General features: G+C 43.4%; 2 protein-coding genes across 3 annotated transcripts in view; both read left to right on the plus strand.

Annotated features, from left to right (window-relative positions):
• On the plus strand, positions 1–7,942 carry aspa (aspartoacylase). The gene is made up of 6 exons (XM_086226168.1): positions 1–534; positions 2,857–3,052; positions 3,887–3,980; positions 4,111–4,218; positions 6,378–6,487; positions 6,601–7,942. The coding sequence occupies exons 1-6, from the start codon at positions 293–295 to the stop codon at positions 6,790–6,792; spliced, it is 942 nt and encodes a 313-aa protein (XP_086082294.1). The 5' UTR covers positions 1–292; the 3' UTR covers positions 6,793–7,942.
• Positions 7,943–12,417: 4,475 nt separating this feature from the next.
• The window catches only part of abr (ABR activator of RhoGEF and GTPase), a 128,439-nt gene continuing 120,411 nt past the window's right edge, over positions 12,418–20,445 (plus strand). For both annotated transcript variants that reach the window (XM_086225702.1, XM_086225699.1), the window contains exon 1: positions 12,418–13,482. In XM_086225702.1, the coding sequence (XP_086081828.1) occupies positions 12,690–13,482 (793 nt within the window). In that variant the 5' untranslated portion in view covers positions 12,418–12,689. The remainder of the gene's footprint in view (positions 13,483–20,445) is intronic.

Here is a 20,445-nt window from a genome sequence, read left to right on the forward strand (position 1 = left end):
CACATTGTTTTGAAAGACTTTACCGGAAACGCCAGTGTGGTTTGAATGTTGACAGTGGTGTGTAAACAGTGGGAGGAACCTGTGGTGCCAGTACATGGAGATGTCGCGCACTCTTCAACGCATTTTACGCATGGTGACTGGCCAGAATAGAAACAAACGGGCGCGTTACGCAAGCGCGCTACAGCCACGGTTGTCATTTACATAGTGAAGCTGACTGAGAAGCTCCAGCTGGAAACTTTCGCTCTGCTCCTGCCACCCCTGGGACCAGCGTGTCTTCAGCCAACCGAGGGAAATGTCTTCTTACAGCAGTTGCGTGTGTCTGAGCGAGGCCAGGAGGGTCGCGATTTTTGGAGGAACTCATGGAAACGAGATGTCCGGCGTGACGCTCGTCAACCTGTGGGTGAAGAACAGCGCCGAGATACAAAGGGACCGGGTGGAGACCAAACCCTTCATCACCAACCCGGGAGCTGTGGAGAAGTGCACCAGATACGTGGATACGGACCTGAACCGAGCCTTCACCCCGGAGAACCTCAGGTAAACTAAGACGTCAGCTGCGCTGTCACAGAGCCGAGCGCGTTCCGACCGTCCGCTCTCATGTAAACATAGACCAGGCAGCAGAGCCTGGCGTCATGACTCCGGGCTGGTGTGGAGCTCTGAGGACTTCAAAAATAACGCGTTTATAGCACCGTCAGCTGCTGAGGAATCCTGTTTATGACGCCATTGTGTCTCGCGTGTGAAACGACTATCATGACAATATGATTGTATCAGAATCTGCTCCGGACACACACGAGTCCAGTGTTCAAGATGTGGCTGCAGTTCAAGTGACAGCTCTAATTACATAACATTAATGGTTCTAATTGGACACATGCGCCCTGCCAGACTAATGAGGAGACCACCGGGGCTCTCTTGTTTATTCCAAGACATCTTCTTTTCATTCTTAGTCTTTCTTCGTGGAATTCCCTCAGTAAACCAGTCACGTGGACCTGCCCGTCAAATTGTCCTCACCACACGCAGGTACTGTGTGTTTACCACCAGCCTTGCCTTTGTGCCAGTAACACCAAAGCCCCGCCCCCTACTGTCTGCCAGCAGGAAAAAAACGTGAGCGGAACGTGACTGAGCTGAAAATGATTCAAGACAAGGTTTTTTCTTTTTGTTTTGACCCCCCGCTCCTTTTCGTGTGCACCACAGCGGAAAAGAACGTCTTATGCAAACTCTGGCTCACGGAGTTAAGTGTGCATGAGCACGCATGGCAGACTAATGTGGTTGGATAACACATTACCCCTTACTCACAAATCAGCACAGCACTCCCATAATAAACCTCCCAAGGGGATTGTAGTGTTTAGTATTTTGCAAAGGTTTGTTTATGCGTTGTTGATATTTTTTTTTAAATGTCACTCATATAAAGCCTTGGAGCGGCCATGGAGAGAAAAATATATTTCTTATTCCCGCAAATAAATTAATTAATTTGAAGCAACAAGATACAACCAGTTCCCAAAATCTGACTTATTTATTTTTTGTCACAAGATGTTAATGTAACTTGTTGCCCTAAAGTTCTTATTTTGCAGCCGTGAGATATATCTTGTTCCCACAATTTAAGTGACATTTTAGCACCAGATAAAACTTGTTCCAAAATTGTGATTAATTTGTGATCACAAGACAATAAGATAGCCTCTACCCACAGTTTCATTCATGTGTGACCACAAGTCATAGCTTAACTCCCCAGATTTGATTCATTTGTGTTAAGGTGCGGAAACGATCTCTTCCCCTTGGTGGTGGTCACCCCGGGGCACTGTAAATTTGCAATCAGATTGTGTCACCAGTGTTCCTGCTATGGAAATACAGGAGATCTTGTTAATACGGTGGGAAAAAAATGTACTCAAGAGTAAAACTATATGAAGATTCTCACAATATGCACCATATTTCACCTATAATCTCTCACTCACAATTTTACAGTGTTTAGTGAAATAATTCGGAGAAAAATAAAAGCTCAGATTAAATGGGAGATGTTACTGTCTCTCAGATCTTACACCTCCTCCACGCTGACCGGATTATAAACTGTTTGGCCTCCCTGAAGGCAACATATAAGAGGATTAACTTCCTTCTAAAAGCAGTCATTTTCCTCAGCTCTGCTCTTCCTAAGTGTGTGTCTTTGTGTGTTTGTGTTTACAGCACATTATTAGCCCACACACTACACTATAGCTGTGTAGTGATGTGGCTGCAGTCCAGACAATACCAGATGTAGTCAGGGTCTAAAGAGCAGATGTGAGGGACAATATGGGCCGCAGTAGTTTGGAGAATGTGCTGGATGTTGAAATGCTTTAAAGGACATTAGAGAGAAAACAGGGCAGCTCTGACCCGGGTAGCGGGGGGCTGGCGGGGATGGTAGTGGGTGGGCGGGTGGGGGTGAGGGGGGTGTATCATTTGGTGTTGACATGCAAGAGCAGGTGGATTGAATGTCTTGGTAGTTCTCACAAAAGGAGGCCGCTGTCCTGCTGAATCCAGCTTTTGTGCTCCAACTCAGACTTCCAGGCCACAGTGAGTTTCAGCTGAGGTGAAAACATGGTTGCTCTGTGTGTGTGTTTGTGTGTGTGTGCGTGTCTGTGTGTGCGCGCACGCGTGTGTGTGTGTGCGTGAACCTGCAGTCTGTTATTCACAGAGACAATAGTTTGGTCAAATGCCACAGGGCATCCAGGGCAGGTCAACACACAAGTGTAAATTATTAACAGGCTTCATTACTTGGTGCTGCAGTGGAATTATTTGATGTGATAAGCTCCACAGCTGATTGCATAAAATATGACATCTGTTATGTGTGTGTGTGTGTGTGTGTGTGTGTGTGTGTGTGTGTGTGTCCTGCAGCGCTCCAGGAGGAGATGACCTACCCTATGAAGTGCAGAGAGCCCAGGAAATCAACAGAATATTCGGTCCTAAAGGAAGCCCCGAGGCCTATGACGTCATCTTTGACCTCCACAACACCACGTCCAACATGGGCTGCACTCTGATTCTAGAGAGCTCCAAAGATCACTTCAACCTGCAGATGATGAACTACATCAAGGTGACCACCTGGAGAGGTGTCTTTTTCAGCCGTTGACCGTGTGTTATAATTAACAGTCTGACAGGAAAGAGTTCTGAACCCTCAGAGGAGGTGATGTACTCCCATGCAGATCATCCATATCAGTGTGTGTGCTGAAGAGTCAATTTGTCACTAGAGGGGTCAGTTAACCTCTGTCAATAATATTATGGTCTGTTTATTTTTTTATGTTGGACAAACACTTGAGGGACTCATGTTTTCTCTGATCAGTATATCCTCAGAAATCCCAGACAAGCGTGAGAAGAATCCTCAGTAAGGCCCCTAGGAATTTCAATACAAATAAATCAACATTTGCTTTGAAAAAAATAGACTTTTTGAGCACTGCGTTTATGAAAAAAATATTTTCAAAACAGACTTCAAGCCATCGATGTCTTGGCTCTTGGTGGAAAACAGAACTTGGTGTTCTGCCTTTCCAATGAGTGCCAGCAGTCGTGTCAGTTTAGACAATCAGGTTTACAGTGATAGAAATGCAATATTTGTTGAAAATATCTTTTAAAATAAGGTTAGCAATAGGATCAATCTCCTGAGTTAAGAGAAGCTCAAAAATCTCCTTCCAGCTTAAATATAGAGGAATGATGGTACTTTTCCCTGTTGCCAAGGGGGTAATGAGATCAGTGTTTGTTTTATCGTTCGCCGAACTTGAAACAAAGAAGAACCCAATAAATTTGGGGCAGATCTGTTCAACGTTTTGGTGTTTGGAGACCAAAGAGCTTTGAGAACTTTCCACTCTGTCAAGCAGAAGCTTCAACTCACATGTGCAGCATCTGACTATATCAGTATTGTTTTGTTGTGTTGCAGAAAGCCATCGCTCCAGCCAGTTGTCTTGTTCTGCTGAATGAACATCCTCTTCTGAAATATTCCACATCACGCTCTGTGGCTAAGCACCCTGTTGGTGAGTCTCTGGAGTACAGCTCAGCTACCTGTACATATGTGTACACACACACACACACACACACACACACAAACACACACACACACACACACACACAAACACATACAAAATTGTGTTTCTGTCTTTGCAGGTCTGGAAGTAGGTCCCCAGCCTCAGGGTGTTTTGAGGAGTAACATCTTTGAAGCAATGAGGGTGATCCTGAAACACGCGCTGGACTTCATTGCTTTGTTCAACGAAGGTAGGGAAGGTTTGCTTCTCAGCTTAAAGGTTTAACAAACCTCCAACAGGAAAGTCTTCATGTTGAAGCAAACGTGGCCACTGAAGCAGCTCAGGTTTGCATAGAATCCTAAACAGCGTCTGTAGGGTTTTAGGCTACGGAATGTTTCTGATTCACGGGGCGTTACGCAATAGCAAAATAGACCAGTCTGCCTGCATAATAAGACAGAGAACAAGAAATGACACGTTGCTTGGTGGTAGTCTGATTCATCCACATGTAACCACAATCAGTACCCGAAGCTTTGCTACAGTGTCTGCAGTGTTCACGGGCCAGCCAACTTCTTCTCTTTTACGTAAGCAAGCAGTTGGTGCCAAGTGTGAGTTGATTTGTTGGTCACCTCTGACTGGACTGCTCTTGAATGGTCCACTTGTTGTGAGTTGGTCCGTCTCCATGTCATTGGGGTCTGGCTGCCAACAGTGTGGTAATCTAGTGTTGTGAGGCTACGCCGTGCTGAAGGATAATGCGGCACGGTGATGAATTGGTGTTCCTGCTCTCTGAAGCTGAGCAGCAGGAAGAGACCGGCCGTATTGGATCACGTCATTGTGCGTCAATAACCGTCGTGCAGATTCGCTTTGTCCCTTTTGCTTCACGCGTATCGGTGCAGCTGAGGGAGCTTTCATGTAGCTGCAGAGTTGTCTTGAACATCTTTAAATACAAGCTTTACCAAAGAAATATGACCTGCCAGTTCTGTTTCAAGAGGTTGATTTGCTTTAGCATGTAGCAGCTTCCAGAAACGTATTAGCATGCACATCCATGCTGTATTAATTTAACAGTAATAGACTGTTTATACCTGATTGGGTACAACTGTTTATTGGAGACGTGTATCACGCACAGATAGACATTAATGACTAGATGTAAAATGGCCGAGTCTAAAACTTGGACTAATTATACCCATACAGAGGAGGTAACATGATTCTTGTGATTGGTTGACTGTCTGTCTGCATTATTAAATAAATTTAAGTCAGATTTATGAGGCTGATTTTCCCCAAACTTGGTTGAGAGGTGTAGAATGGACCAAGGAAGAATCTATTAAATTTTGGCGCTGAAACATTTAAATTAACAACAAAAAAAAAACCTTTATTTTTATGACTTTGTATTTTTTTAATGGTACATTGGATCCTTTAGTTTGTATGTATTTTTAAAGTTCTCCAAATATGATACCACAAAACTGGTGATAGAACCTTGTGAAAACGTGCAGGAGAGAAAGCTCAAATGATACTTTCAGGTGATTATTTTTTTAATTTTTTAATTTTTTTTTTTAGTTATAAGTCTTTTGAGCTTTTTGTCACCATTGCATCACTTCTGTATGACTCCATAATGCAGAAAGATTGAGAGAAAGAAACATTGGCCCCTGGAGTTAGTAACGACAAATATCAGCAAAACTGTGCAAAACCTCAAGGCTTCTTTAGTCAGACACTTTGATTTAAACTAAAACAAACCAAACAAACGTATTCATTGCATTGCCGATAGGACAAACATTTCTGGATTGTCTCGCTGTTGTTAACAGTTGGTGGCCATGCAGCACCATTAGCTTTGAGCTAATTATACGTGTCTGGCACTTTCTGTTTTCTGTAGCCACAAAGAAAATGATACAGTGGTGGAAAAGCATCTTTGTGTGCTCAAAACACAGATTTCAGTCCTACAAAGGCAGAAAACACATTTCGGGTGAAGTACCACTACAGTGAAAAGCATTTGTCTCAATCTTGTAGCAGCGAGAGTCATTACAACAAACTGTGAACGAGTGCTAAGGTCACTGGCTTCAACGTAGCCCACGCCATTGATGCTGTGAATGTATAAAACTGGACAATTTTTTTTTTTTAATCTCGCTATCAGACTTTGATTATTTTAGTTTGAAAACATTTGGAAACTCTAAGGAGCTGCAAGATTAAATTATTCATTGAATGCAAGTTAGCAGAGTGCTAACTGGAAGTAGCCTGCTGAGTCTCTGAGAGTCGCCCCGTCCTCCCTGGAATGTCCCCACAAGCATGAACTCTGTGAAACGCAGCAGCGATTTACCGATCAGCTTAGTGAGCATTGTGAGAACTTGTCTGATGAGGTTACATTTATATCAGCCTTCTGAGGAACGCAGAGATACTCACTGTGTTGGGGATATTGTTTAGGCATGGAGTTCCCCTCCTGCACAGTAGAAGTGTTCCGGGTGGCCGAGAGGGTCGACTACCCCAGAGACGCCAATGGAAACATCATTGCCATGGTGCACCCTAACCTGCAGGTGAAAAACATATGGAGGAAATGAGACATTCCAGGTTGATGAGAGAATATTTAATGTTGAGCGAACTACTCGGGTTTCCTCTCCTGACGTTTGTTGCTTGTTATTGTTTTCAGGACTGCGACTGGGAGCCGCTGAACCCCGGTGACCCTATGTTCCAAACATTTGACGGAAAGACCATCCACTACCAAGGTTCTGGCACCGTCTACCCCACTTTCATTAATGAGGCAGCCTATTATGAGAAACAACAGGCGTTTGTAACCACCCGGCGAGAAACCTTGGTTGCAAGCGCCATCAGGAAAGCATGAAAATTATTTTTTTTAGGCTAACAGAGATCACAAAGATGTGTCAGCAGCAATCTGTGTAGATATTTTGCACTTTGTTCTGTTAGTAAATGACAGACTTTCCTTCTGTAACAAATAGCTGCCATCTTTTGCACAATGATTTAGTTTTTGTATGCAGGAAATCAGTTAACTATGCAAACAGCAGACAGCTGTTGTTTGCTTGATTATTTATGATACTGCTATGATTTAAAACTATATTTACATTAAATCAACTAAGTCTGAATACATTAAAGGCCAGGCCTACTTATCCAGGACTGATTATTAATGATATAAAACTCCTTAACTGCTCAGGAAAGCCATCCACGATCATAACCCGCCACTTTTGACCTAAAACTGTTGTCACTTGTCTTCCACCTCAGATATATTTGTCAGATCAGTGTGGCCTTTGATTCTACCTGCCTGTAACTCCAGTGGTTGCATCTGTGGTGCTGTCCTATCGTTGCCTTAAAAAAAAAAAGAGAGACAGAGAGAGAGACTTCACTGTAAAATGCACAACAAATTTGAAGTGAAATTTGTAGATTATGTGTTGAACAACAAGATATTATTTTGATAAAGAGTAGTATATGTACCGTTCTTCTACACGCGGTATAATAATAATATATTTGTGTCTATTTTGATATACTTGTACTGTATTTGTGATTTGAAGTGACGTGTAGGACTGTTGGAAGGTACACGTACTTTCTAATGTTCTTTGTTGTCTCGAGGTGTATTGCTGTGGTCTTAAAGTTATTTTTATAATGTTAATTCATTATTCTTGGTAGCATTTCTATGACTAGTAAAGTTCACTGTCCTCCCTGTGGAAATGATCCTGTCAATAAATACAGATGTACTGTTCACAGATGTAATCTTTGCCTCTACGCTTCCATCATGTGTAGTACCATCTACAACCACAAGAGGGCATCATACAACCACAGACTCAATGTAGTTTATTTAATTTGATTTTTCAGTAGGTTTATGGATGAGAAAAGGTGGCGTTAATGGGTTGGTTTGATGTATTATGTACTGGGACAGCGGGGAATTTTTTTTTGATGCATATATATCTGAGATAGCTGGTTGTATATAATTTTTGAGTGGTAAATAATTTGTGGTACTCATGTCTATATTTATATGAGGATTGATAAAAAAAATTGTAACAGTTGTGGTTTATTTTGGTCCAATTTATCAAGGACTGTTTAAAAAATGTGAGAAAGTATAACTTTCCACTTATTACTGCTACTACTACATTATAAAATCATCATGCATGCATTCAATTAAATAAGAAGGTAATGCTTTTGTTGTTTCAATAACATCACCTTCTTTGTCCCAGAAATCATGGATTGATACTTTAAATACTGTACCCACATTCAAATTTCAAAGTAAAACTGAAGTAATTTGAGTTCTTTTTATTTTCCTGTCCTTACTGAAACTCTTATGCCACCAACAGAAGTGCAATTTAATTTGGTGAAGGTGAGATCTATTCACTGATTTTGAATAAATACACATTTAAGAAGTGAAAATTCAATCCAATGCTGCATGACATTTGTGTGTGTGTGTGTGTGTGTGTGTGTGTGTGTGTGTGTGTGTGTGTGTGTGTGTTTTAGCTTTAATCCACTGTACACAGCCTCTACAGTTACAATCTGCTTGGTTTAACTCCTCCCTCACAGTGTGAAGTCTGGAGACAGCACGGTGGTGCAGTGGTCAGCACTGTCGCTTCCCAGCAAAAAGGTTCTGGGTTTGAGTCCTGGCTCGGGGACGGGGTGTTTCTGTATGGAGTCTCCATGTTCTCCCTGTTCCTGTGTGGGTTCTCTCTGGTACTCCAGCTTCCTCCCACAGTCCAAAGACATCAAGAGGGGACGAGGCTGATTTATACTCTTAAGTGACTGTTATTTTATGGATGTGTTAGAAGTGTCTTGTTGAGAAAATCAGGGTGAAGGTGTCATGGAAATGTGCATGCAGGTGAGATTTTCCATCCAGTCACATTTCTTTTCCTCCATACTTTTGATGAGCAATTATCCATATCATGGTAGACCTTGACAAAAAGTACACACGCTGTATGTTGGTCCTGACATGTCTTTGTGGATGTACGTAAACACACTGTTTACATATAAACAGTGTGTTGCAGACAAAATATCCATAGAAGGCACACAAGCATTTATGATGCTAGATTATCTTTCAGAACGTAAAGAAAATGAATGAAGTGAAATCAAGCAAACACTTTGCAGTGTCGTTACTTTTCATGCTCACAGAATAATTTATCCAAAACCCTAAATTTGCTCTCTTTGGAGACCTGAACATGAGGATTTGGAGGGTAGTGGACATGTCTTACATATTAAGTTTCACATTACTGAAGGAGTAATTGAATATCTGGATTCATCATCAGGAACATGAAGCAGAACAGCATGCTCATGTAAGACAATAAGTCATCACATGCTCTTTGGCTTCATTATGCACTTTGGGGTAGAAATGTGAATCAAAAAGATCCTGAATTTGCTGTCTGATAAATAACATTACTTAAATAATAAACTTAATTTCATAAAATTACTTTGGGAATGAATTAGAATTTATGTGATAACATAATAAAAAAAAATTGTTCATTCCACCACCATTCTTTCCTTCCTCCTCCTCCTCCTCCTCCTCCTCATCATCATCATCATCATCGTCATTGTCATCATCATCACTCATTTATTCATTCATTCATTCATTATAATGTGTTTAATACTCATAATACTACTCAAAGTACTCATAATACTCCTATTGTCCATCCTCCCCATGGACAGATTTGAGAAGACAGATACCCTTCTCCCTTCTCCTCTGTGCTTCTTCAGGAACTGAGAGCCACAGAGACCTGCTGATAGTGCAGTAGTAGAGACCACCAAAACAGAAACCAAGACAGGACAAAGACTTGGAGAGGTCAAGACCGTAAAGACCAAGACCAAGCTGGGTAAGACTGAAACAAGGACAGAAAGTCCCTTTGCGGTACTTACAGCCTATGGAGAGCTTTTTTGTTTTTTGGATGCATAAAAACATATGTATGATTCGTATTTCCATCCATCCATCCATCCAACCAGCCATCCATCCATCCAACCAGCCATCCATCCATCCAACCAGCCATCCATCCATCCATCAATCCATGTTCTTCTGCTTATTCCTGTTAAGGGTCGTGGGGGGGGGGGGGGGTGACCTATCCCAGCAGCCTTCAGGTGAGAGGATGGGTTCACCCTGGACAGGTCACCAGTCCATTGCAGGTCCAACACATAGAGACAGACAACCATTCACACTCACAGTCACACCTACGGTCAATTTAGAGTATCAATCAGCCTCGTCCTCTCTTGATGTCTTTGGACTGTGGGAGGAAGCTGGAGTACCAGAGAGAACCCATGCAGGAACAGGGAGAACATGCAGACTACACACAGAAAGATCCCGGAACCTTCTTGCTGGGAGGCGACAGTGCTAACCACTGCACCACCGTGCAACCCCACTGTTCAAGTTATTGGTTGCATTTGGAACTTTTTTAATATCCAATCAAAGAATGCACAGGCATTATCACCTCAGTTGTGGTCTTGACTGGTCTTAGTATAAAATCTCCTCTTGGTCTGAGACTGAGAGTTAAGACAGAGTAAAAATGCAATTGAATCCAACACAAGACTGAGACGTTGTCTTGAGTAACCTCAACACTGCTAGTTAGCTTAACACAGAGAACAAAGAATGGTAGTGGATGGGAAGTGTGAGGGAAGTGTGACCCAAACATCATCAAATACACTTTTCTACAAAAATGGGCATTCTACTCATAATGAAATTATTTGAAATAATGAGACTTCTTTCCTGACTGAGGGCAATCATTGTTTTAACAACATGCAGGTATCAGGCAGCACGGTGGTCTTGCTAGGTGTGACTGTGAGTGTGAATGGTTGTCTGTCCAGCCCCCCCCCCCCGCGACCCTTAACAGGAATAAGTGGAAGAAAATGGATGGATGGACGGAAGGAAGGATGGATGGATGGATGGATGCAGGTATCAGAGATGAGGAGTGTGATCAGGAAAGCACACATGTATTTATCTCTTGTAGATGAGCCTTAAACATTTCCTGCTGTACCATACAAGGCTTGTCGTGAGTAATTCAGTTCATGACTGCGGGCTCATCTCTCCCATCTGCATGTTTTCATTACAATATCCCAATCAGGTCGCTGCTGCCAGTGCTGATCGATGATTCCTCCTGGCACGAGAAAGCTTTTAGGACACTGGGCAGGGATCCAAACGTGCACTCAAAAATACCAAATGTCATCTCTGATCGTGTGTGTGTGTGTGTGTGTGTGTGTGTGTGTGTGTGTGTGCACGTGCGCACGCATGCACATGTATTTTGTGATGGTGTGATGGAGGACAATAAGATTTCTTAGTGTTTAATCACAACCATCAGCAGCAGGAAAGAAGAGGCTACTCTCAGAGAGGAAATGTGAACACTCATAGAGCACAAATGCCTTTCAGAGACGAGATGAGAGCTGTTCAAAGGGATCTTTTGCAAAAGCAATATACATGAGTACAATTTTGAACTACCACTTCACAATTGCATGTTTCCACTAACCAGTCCAGTGTAGTACATCCACGTCTGGACCATTACAGATGTAGTGGTTATATATTGGAAAAATGAAAGCTATATATGTGACATGTATAATTCCAGTGAATAATTCCTAGTTAGACTATTTTTTTCCTGTTTAGCACCAAAGGAGAGCTTCTTTACATGCTGTGACAGAAATCACCTAAACATCAGCGAAATAAATGAGTCAGAGGAGGATGAAAGGTGGAACACGAGGCGTCCTGTACAGATTGTTATTTACAGATAGGAAGTGGAGAGGGTGGAGTCCATATCAATTAAAAAAACAAAACAAAACGGAAGTTGGCTCATAACAGTGAAGCTCTGTTCAGGAAAGGACAGAGCAAGAGTTGTTCCTGACGTGACTCACATCCCTCGGTGTGGGCAACAGAATCCTGCTGGACACTTGGACAGTAAAGCGTTAAAGAAACTACAAAATGTCTTTTCTTCACACTCCTCTTCATCACCGTGGATCAAGTGCATCCATGATCAGGGTCATCGAATCTCTATCTGACCTCATTATTCCAATACAGAAAATCCCTCTGATGCTTTTTGAGGACGTGTCTCTCAAGGTCAAATTAAAGCTTTCAGTACTTCAGACTCTGGTTGGGGTGGGTAGGTGTTTGACAGAGAAGGTTAAGAATTGTGGAAGGTAACAGGAGGGTCTTGTTTACCATTCGTGAATTTAAGGAAGAAAAAACATGTTTGGAAGAAACTTAAGAAGATCTTCCTCCTTAGTTTTTGCTTTTTTTTCTCATCTTCCCCAGCTTTTTTTGCTCATATTGAACATAATAAAATAACATCATTGACATGAGGGCTTCAATTCTACTACTATTCAATCAAAACTGAAGCATTAATTTTGCGGTTCATTTGTGAATTATGAGTTTTGATTTTCTAATGTTAAATGTTGATGTATTTATTCTCAAAAACAGGCATCTGCCTGAAAATCTGGCCCGGGTTTTTATTTCATTCGACTCTGTCATATAATATATATGTCCGAGGAGTCCGTGAATGCAGCACGTCTCCAACCAGGAAGTCCAGAAACTTTTCAGCTGTGTTGCAAACTTGTTATCCGCGTCACAAGCGCACGGTGCACGCCTGTCATTTGAAAGGGGAGAGGCTGAAGATGATGATGAGGTGGTCACTTTGAGACCGACAGTCTAGGTTGTTTTCTGGCGGAACCGGAGGAGAGAGGACGGCGGATATATGCGACACGGACTCTGCTAACTGTGGGCGAAGACACGGAGCGGTTAGCTGCGACATTACCAGCCTGCGGTGCTCGGAAGTCAGGAGTAGCATGTGGGAGCAGGAGGAATTTGCTAAACACTGGAGGAACGAGTTCCCCGATGGCGAAGTCCCAAACATGGACTTGCACTCAGTGAAGGACATCGAGTCCGAGTTGGAGACCTGCAAAAGCAACCTGAAGAGGCTCCAGAAGGCGCTGGCGGAGGAGAAATTCAAGGTGATCTACCTGCAGACCACCATGGCCCGTCAGAAGAGGAACGAGCCAGTGGAAAGTTTTGAAGGCAAGGACGTGAACTTTAACGCGGATACATTCTCAGATTTTAAGAAACCTCCGCGGCGGGACGATGAGGGGGATGGAAGGAGGGCCAAGGTGTCCGACTCTGGAGGCGTAAAGCTGCCGCACCCGTCAGGTAACTCGGCGGGTTTCAGCAGCTCTTTCGGCCGGGAGCGGAGCAGGTTCAGCGGGAAGACAGGCAAGCCTGTGCCCATCCCCGTCCCGCCACGGAAGCCCAGCATCCAGAAAGACACGGTCCCGACCCGTGTCTCTCACACGATTGATAACGCAGAGAACAGCGACCGTGAATACGAGGACGAAGAGCTGAATGAGAATTTTGTTAGGAATAACTTGTTGACCCCGAAGACCGTAGGACGGGTCAGCCAGAGGACGTCCAACACCCACCGGCCTTTCCGTCTCAGCAGGGAGTTTGACTCCGGGGACGACGGCAGGCTTTCTCCGTCCTTCCCACAGATCCGACGCAGAGCGTCCCGGGGCTCTGGTTGCAGCACCCCGGACAGGAGGAGTGATGGGTACTTGAGCTCCGATCATGATGACTCCTCATCTGCAGGTAATGATGTAAACACAACAGCAACAACATTATCCTGAGTCACAACATGCAACTCCAAGAAGACTGTTGCTTGTAATAAAATCCACTGACATCAGGCAGCACACGTGCAGGAGTCTCGATAGGAGGCCTACTGATAAATGGGCTCCCTTCAGCTATCAGTATATTTGTTCCACAAATGTTGTGCTGGACTTAAACTTAACACATCTTGTTTTCTTAGACAGCCAACCAGTCTCAATGGTTTGCCTCATCATTCCCGCTACCCAGCAGCTAAGTACTTCTACAACTGTCCCAACACGGCACAGCCTGCAACCGATCAATTACATCAAGTGATGAATTGATTCATGGCTCGTGTTTCCTCCCACTGTGGTTAGACAACACATGCATGCAGCAGGTATCTGCAACATTTCTAGGCGTTTATATCAGCCAGTGTTTGTCTTCACCTTTTTGGTTGTGGTGTCACTTTAACATATCACCATCATCCCTCTGAACAAAACTGGTCTGACATTCATGTTTTTCAGTACAAAATGTAATTACGGATGAGAAACTTGTTTTCGTCCAGATCGTATCAACGTGGGTTCAGTTTTGCTCCTAAATGCAGAGTTTGTATTGGTCGATGTGTTATTTGTCGACCTTATCAGCCAAACTTTCCATTCACCTTCCCAGTTAGGGGCAAATACGCAGTTAATAGTAAGACAGAATAGAGACGATGAAATAAAAATGCATAACTTCAAGCATCAGACCACATTAAAGCAACCAAGGTTCGGCAGTTGGAGGCCAGTTACCATGTCAACAAATACAACGGAGCAAGAGAAGCTAAAAGTCTGCAAATCGCTAAAGGTTATGGATGCTAGCAACCCTACATTTTAGAATTTGGCTCAAATAATCATTGTCTTGAAAACCAGTGGGTGTATTTATTCAACACGATCAGATTCCAAAGCTTGGCGATTGTTCTCCTAACCTTTAACTGACTCAACACAACTTTTCTTGTATCAAGGTCACCAGGAAACTTAGGTTGCGTCACCAATACTGTCTCTTATCCAGAAAGAAAACCAAATTAAGGTTCAGGTTCACTTATAAACTTCCGTGACACTCACCCAGGGTTCAAACAAATGCTACTTACTTCCTCAAGTGTGTGTGTGTGCGTGCGTGTGTGTTAGTGGCAATACTGATCACATTTGTCTGCATGTCATGAGTCAAGCAGAAATGACTAAACTGAACATGTGAACAGACTGAGGAAGGATTTTGGAGCAGCTGAGTACTAAATGTTTTTGTGACAATCCTGTCTGCTGTACATTTTGAATATTCTAAGGAGTACAATGGGATTAGTACTTGCGCTAGTGTATGACCAGTTAATGATAAAATGCACATAGCTGCACATGAAGTGGTCTGAGTAATCTGAATGCAGGAGACCTTCAGATCTAGACGGACACTCGACAGCAGACAGTGCAGTAAGTTCAGGCAAAAGGGAGAGATCGTATTAATGTAAGTTTGTCTTCTGACATTTAAAAGCATCATTTCAAAACACACTTTTTAAGAAAAAAAAAAGGCTCTGCCAAAAAAAGTCAACGTGAAAGCACTTAGTGTCCCAAAAAGAAAAGTGATTGTGGAGTGTATTGTAATCCTGCCTTTGTTCCATGGAGTTCCACAGCAGCGTCTGGGTGGTATTTTCTGTTCTCAAGGGTGAGGACTTACTGTAAGTTGGTTTATCTGTTCCATCTAAACAAGATGGTGCCTCTTTGCTTTGTGATAATCAGCGCGAAGACAATGGAAGAGGTGTAGCCGTGCGGGAAGAACGTTTTTAGGATCTTTGTCCTCTTGGTCTTTCACTGAAAGTCTGGCTAATGGTCACTTGTCCTGTCTTACTCCCACGCACTCATGAAGCCGTGCAGTGGGCCCATGCCAGGGGTCTTGCTCATGGCTGATGCTTTTCTTTCCCATGCCGGGAGGAGGTCATGCGAGTGTGAATCTATAGGTCTGTCTTCTCTGGATGCTTCCTGATTCACCTCTGATTCACAGTACAAACCCAGCGTCATCATCCGCTGTCATGGAAACACACTCAGTCTCAGCTTTGTTGTCTTTTCAATGATCCAACTGAATTAAAACTCTTAAAATCGAAATAATTTCAGTGGTTTTGATGGGATTAGTCCTGCCAGCATGCAGCAGACCTCTCTCGGACTTTTAGGAGTGATGGATGGAATCCACTATTCAGCCTCCCAAGCTTTTTTAAGCATTTTAAGACAGAACTGTCTTTGCTTTATTGAGTAAAAAGCAAGAGTGATGCAGCTTGAAGACCTTATTTATTTTTATCCCACAGCAACTTTGATCTGCTTAGAGAAATACTGCATTTTTATATCTGCAAAGCTCACGGTAAAGTGTGATGACTCACTCTTTAACTGCTGCTTCCAGTTTGGCCAGCAAAGTTAATGTTACAGTTTACATTAAGCTAAGTGGGTCAATTAAATACAAGTAATTTGTTCTCAAGGTCAGGAGCACTGCCAAGCTGAGAGGGCTGTTTTCTGGTCCTGCTACCTTTACAACACTTATCTGGTCATGGCAGCACAGGAATGAAGACAGGTGTCTTTCAGCACTCTGATGTGTGGCAGGTTCATGAAGAAATTTTTTCGCTAACCAAGTTTTGCTCCGGATCTTTGTTTTCTGACAAAATTCCTCTTTCAGAACATACGGTTAGGGAACTTAATAACGTTAGCGCCACAGCATGATTTAGCCCGCTGGAATTAGAAATCCCCATCCGAACACAAACACAAATATGGTCCTACTCGCCGTGTGTTCATATTTTTAGGAAAAAAGGGTCATACGGCTGCAACAGCAAAGGGAAGAGAATTAGCATCTGAAAAATTGCCACTTGAGTCAATGCCTGTGTTTGAATGGAGTATTTTCGCTTAATATGTAATAAAACAATTCCGTGGCTATCTCAGCGTGCAGTAGCTTAGATGTTGGTGACGTGAGGAAAGATTGTATCACGCAGATTGTGAGTGTGAAGAAAACCAGCACTGCTCAAATCCTTTGGCAATGATAATACATTGTTGGCCCCCCAAATCCGACTTACTTGCAGTTTTTAGGTCTCAGCCCTGTTCTGCTCTGTCTTTCTATTTTTTTTGTCCGTATGTTTTTAATTTACCCTGTTGTACATCTTAATTGTGTGTCACCAATTTCGCCCCACCGAGCTCTCCGTGCTGCTGCTCCATCCCCCCTGCCACTCTGTGGATGACCACGTGCTTCCTCCGTCCTTTCACTTGACGTTTCATCAAGGGGACGTATGTAGCACATTGGAGGACCGTTTCTCCAGTGGTGTTACGAGGAAGTACCACTGTCATATGTCACCATACTTATGTATGTACCAAAGTATATAATTTTGTGTGGAGGATATCTGTTGTCACATGCTCAGAAAGCCTTTCTAGAACCCGTTTGTCACACCAGTAATTCTTGCGTGACACACGTGTTTCTCTTCTCCCTGGTTGGCTTTGTCTTCCCCCTTTCGATAAGCAAGACTTGTTCAGGCCCGTCTTGAATTGCATGTGCAACACTGGAACCAGGAGCCTGTAGTATTATTTGCATTCTAACGCTAAATATGTGTGCAGACTATGTAGTTTGGAGCTACAGCATAAACGCTGTGTACCCACTTCTGGTTTGCAAATACTGCAACAGAACAGCTTTGATAGCTCATTTGCTGCAGAGTGTAACTGCAGAGCTTTAGCCTGTGACAAACGGCCCTCCTTGAGTGTAAGAGATGGGCCCTTTGGGAGGGAAGTGATCAGAGATATTTCCCTGGTAACAGACATGCTCAGGCAGACACATAAAAGGGAACACCGGGTTCATAAAATCTTAATGTTTTCGAGGATGCTCATCTCGTCCCACAGCTATTAGCTGATAAATTGATTTGCTGGACTGTCACATTCAATGTGGACATTGAACAGTGACTGACTCTGAATGCCAAAGAGTCCCTTCAGCGCTCCATGGGAACAGAGGGACATCTTTGTGTGTCACAGAGGAACCAACACACCTACAGATTTGAGAGTCTCAATCTGGTAGGTGCGAGTAGACATTAATGACATATAAACAGAAGGAATTGGACTGATCTGTTTGTTAATGCTCCATTTCAGTTTTCCTCGGTGCCTTTTATTTATTTATTGATTTATTTGGATTAAAGATGTAATTGATTGCTCGGCCAGAACTCCCATCAAATGTGTGAAGTTTGAAAAAAGATCCGACCAGTCCAGTTACAACAGTCACCTCTTCTGTCGGAATCATCAGAATTGTTAGCTTCGCCGCATGAACACCATTTAACAAAAACTCAGTCTTCACACTGACCCATCAGCAGGTTCCTCAAGTGTTTATGACCAAATTGGAGATGACCTGGTCAACCCCCTGAGGCTAAGGAGGAGATCGTCAAAGTGGTTTACTTTTCGAACGTTTTGGCACGAACCTGCTGACAGACTCATATGCCAGCAAGAACTTGACGGAGGTGATAATGAATAGATCGGGACATGTCGTCATCAGCTCTGAGAAATCACTATAATTACGTTTTCTGTCATTTCTGCTGTGGCCTCACCATTGTAGAAAAACACATAGCGGGAGAAAGTTTGAGTTTGGGTTTCAGCCATTTTGTTTAGCCACTGCATGTCCCATTATGCCTTTTTATAATCATCAGTGAATGTTTCTTATGGCATCCTGTTCCTGTCTTAATATCTGCAGTGCAGTCATAGGACAGTCTAAAACACCCTCAATATAAAGGCATTCAAAGAACCCACTACTTACTGCTCGATAGAATCTTATTTCTGGTGTCCCTCTCGTACCTTGGTGATGCGTGTGTGCAGGGAGGGAGGCAGACGGGATGTCTCAGAGAGAGGGACTGAGCAGAAGATGTGGCTTTTGCAGCATCATTGCACGAGTGAATATGTGTGTGCAGAAATCTTCTATGTCAGAGTTGAGAAGTGCAAGGCTTCGACCTGCGATGCAGCAATGTGACTGGGTGCTGTCTGCTTTATATATACATCCAGCACGAACACAGGCAGGTAGAAGGTCAGACCCTGCTGCTGCTGCTGTGTAAATGTTACATACTTTCTGCATTCTCTAAATCCTCTTGTGGTTCTATTTGTCAAAGCAATCCACAATAATTACCCTGCATACGGACCAGGAACGCAGCTTCTTGAAAGGGAGGTTTTTTTTTCACCAGACCAGTGAAATATAAGGCTTAGATGACACACAGGCGAGTTGCTGTCCGTCACACTGGAAAAAAAAACAAAAAAAACCCCATCTCTGACGCAGTGTCTTCCTGTAGGCTGCTGACGTCAGCAAGCCTGATCTCTCCCTGCTGAGACTGGGATGAGCCATGAAAGATTTGGTATCACATGGATCCATCAGATTATGTCAAGATTATTTGACAGGTTCAAGAGGTTTTAGAGAAGAAGGAGTAAACACATATGAAAGAGATATAGCTAGATGCTGTTACTGGGATGAACAGTATAGGAGGAAGGATACCATACCGTCACACTCTTGTAGATTTATGGTGAAGTGGCTTAAAGAGACGGTGTTTTGGCCGTAGCCCTCTTCCCTGTCTAGCGTCCCATGTTTAACCACTTCAGAGAGATTTTAGTTAGCGGTAAACGTCAACTGGAATTGTCTGTGTTGAGACTGAAACAAGGCTATTTCGTTGCAAACAACACATGGCGGGACTGTTGTACTAAGAATGGATTACCACCCCCGGCGAGCAGAGATTGTTAGCATGCTAAAGCTGCTTCCAGCTTCTGGTGTCAAGGTAGTCAGTGCTCGCAATCCCCATTGACAACAGCCCCATGCAGGGCCGCACTTGGCAGCGTACTATTCTCCAGGGGTTCCCATGACAGTGTGAATGCCAGCCAAACAAAACCCATAAAGGTGTTTGGTTCCCTGAGAAGCCCCTGGTGGGTAGTTCCTCTCAGACAGTTCCTCACCCTAAACGCCCAGCGGTCATAATGTACAGTCTGTTCTTTAGCAAACTTTGGGCACATTACTGGCTTAATAACAGCAGAGGGGGTCGAAATGTGACCTGTTTCCTAATGACCCAAGTTTACTGTTTATGGGACCTTGGTCTGTGTGTGTGTGTGTGTGGGAGAGAGAGAGAGAGACAGAGAGAGAGAGAGAGAAAGAGAGAGAATTTCTAGAATAAACAAAGGTGTGGACCTCCCAAGGGTCCATGATTAGTGACATTGCCAAGCTTGGAAGGGCGGCTGCTGGTCATCTTGGCCAAACCTTTTACTCCCCATCCTCCACCAAAGACAAAGCCCCCTACCAGTGTTCCTTGTGACAGCTAAGATGTATTGACCCCCCACCCATCCACACACACACACACACACTGTCTTGCCTTGAGTCAACCCAGTCTTAAAAAAAGACTAGACAGACACACACCACTCGCGCGTAACGTGTTTGCTGCAGATGATGGGTTGGAGCGAGGAGCTTGCACAAGGGAATTCAGATATACAGGAAATACAGACTCATTCTTACTGTGACATTCTCAGTTTGAATCAGGTTGTCATGAGCAGCTTCAAGAAAGAGGGGCGGCTGAGAGTGGTGGTTTTCCTGTCAGGTAAAAGAATCTCACTGCATCGTTAGAGCCCCACTAAATGAGCCGAACCCCCCAGGGGCCCTAGGTGAAAGTCACGGCAACATGTTTTGTTTCGCTCTGTTCAAGTTGTGCATCCACAAAAATAGAGTTACACTGCATCAAGTCTGCGTTCTTTCATTCCTGGGTACAGGAAGTGATTTAAACCTGTTTCCTCTGAACCGTTTCCAGTTTAAGTTTGTCTTGGGTCTTTTTTTTTTTTTTAGGATTAGAGAACTTCCTATTTTGTTAAGCAACACGGGGGCCTATAGAGAAATCAGTGGTATTTACAGAAGTTGGAGCTACATGTCCATGATGAAATTGTTCTCCAGCATGAAGTGAGCTCACCTCCAAAATGTTGATCA

The sequence above is a fragment of the Aulostomus chinensis genome, chromosome 15 (assembly GCF_037954235.1).
Source record: "Aulostomus chinensis isolate RoL2024-O1b breed Wild chromosome 15, RoL_Achi_v1.0, whole genome shotgun sequence".
NCBI classification, from domain to species: Eukaryota; Metazoa; Chordata; class Actinopteri; order Syngnathiformes; family Aulostomidae; genus Aulostomus; species Aulostomus chinensis.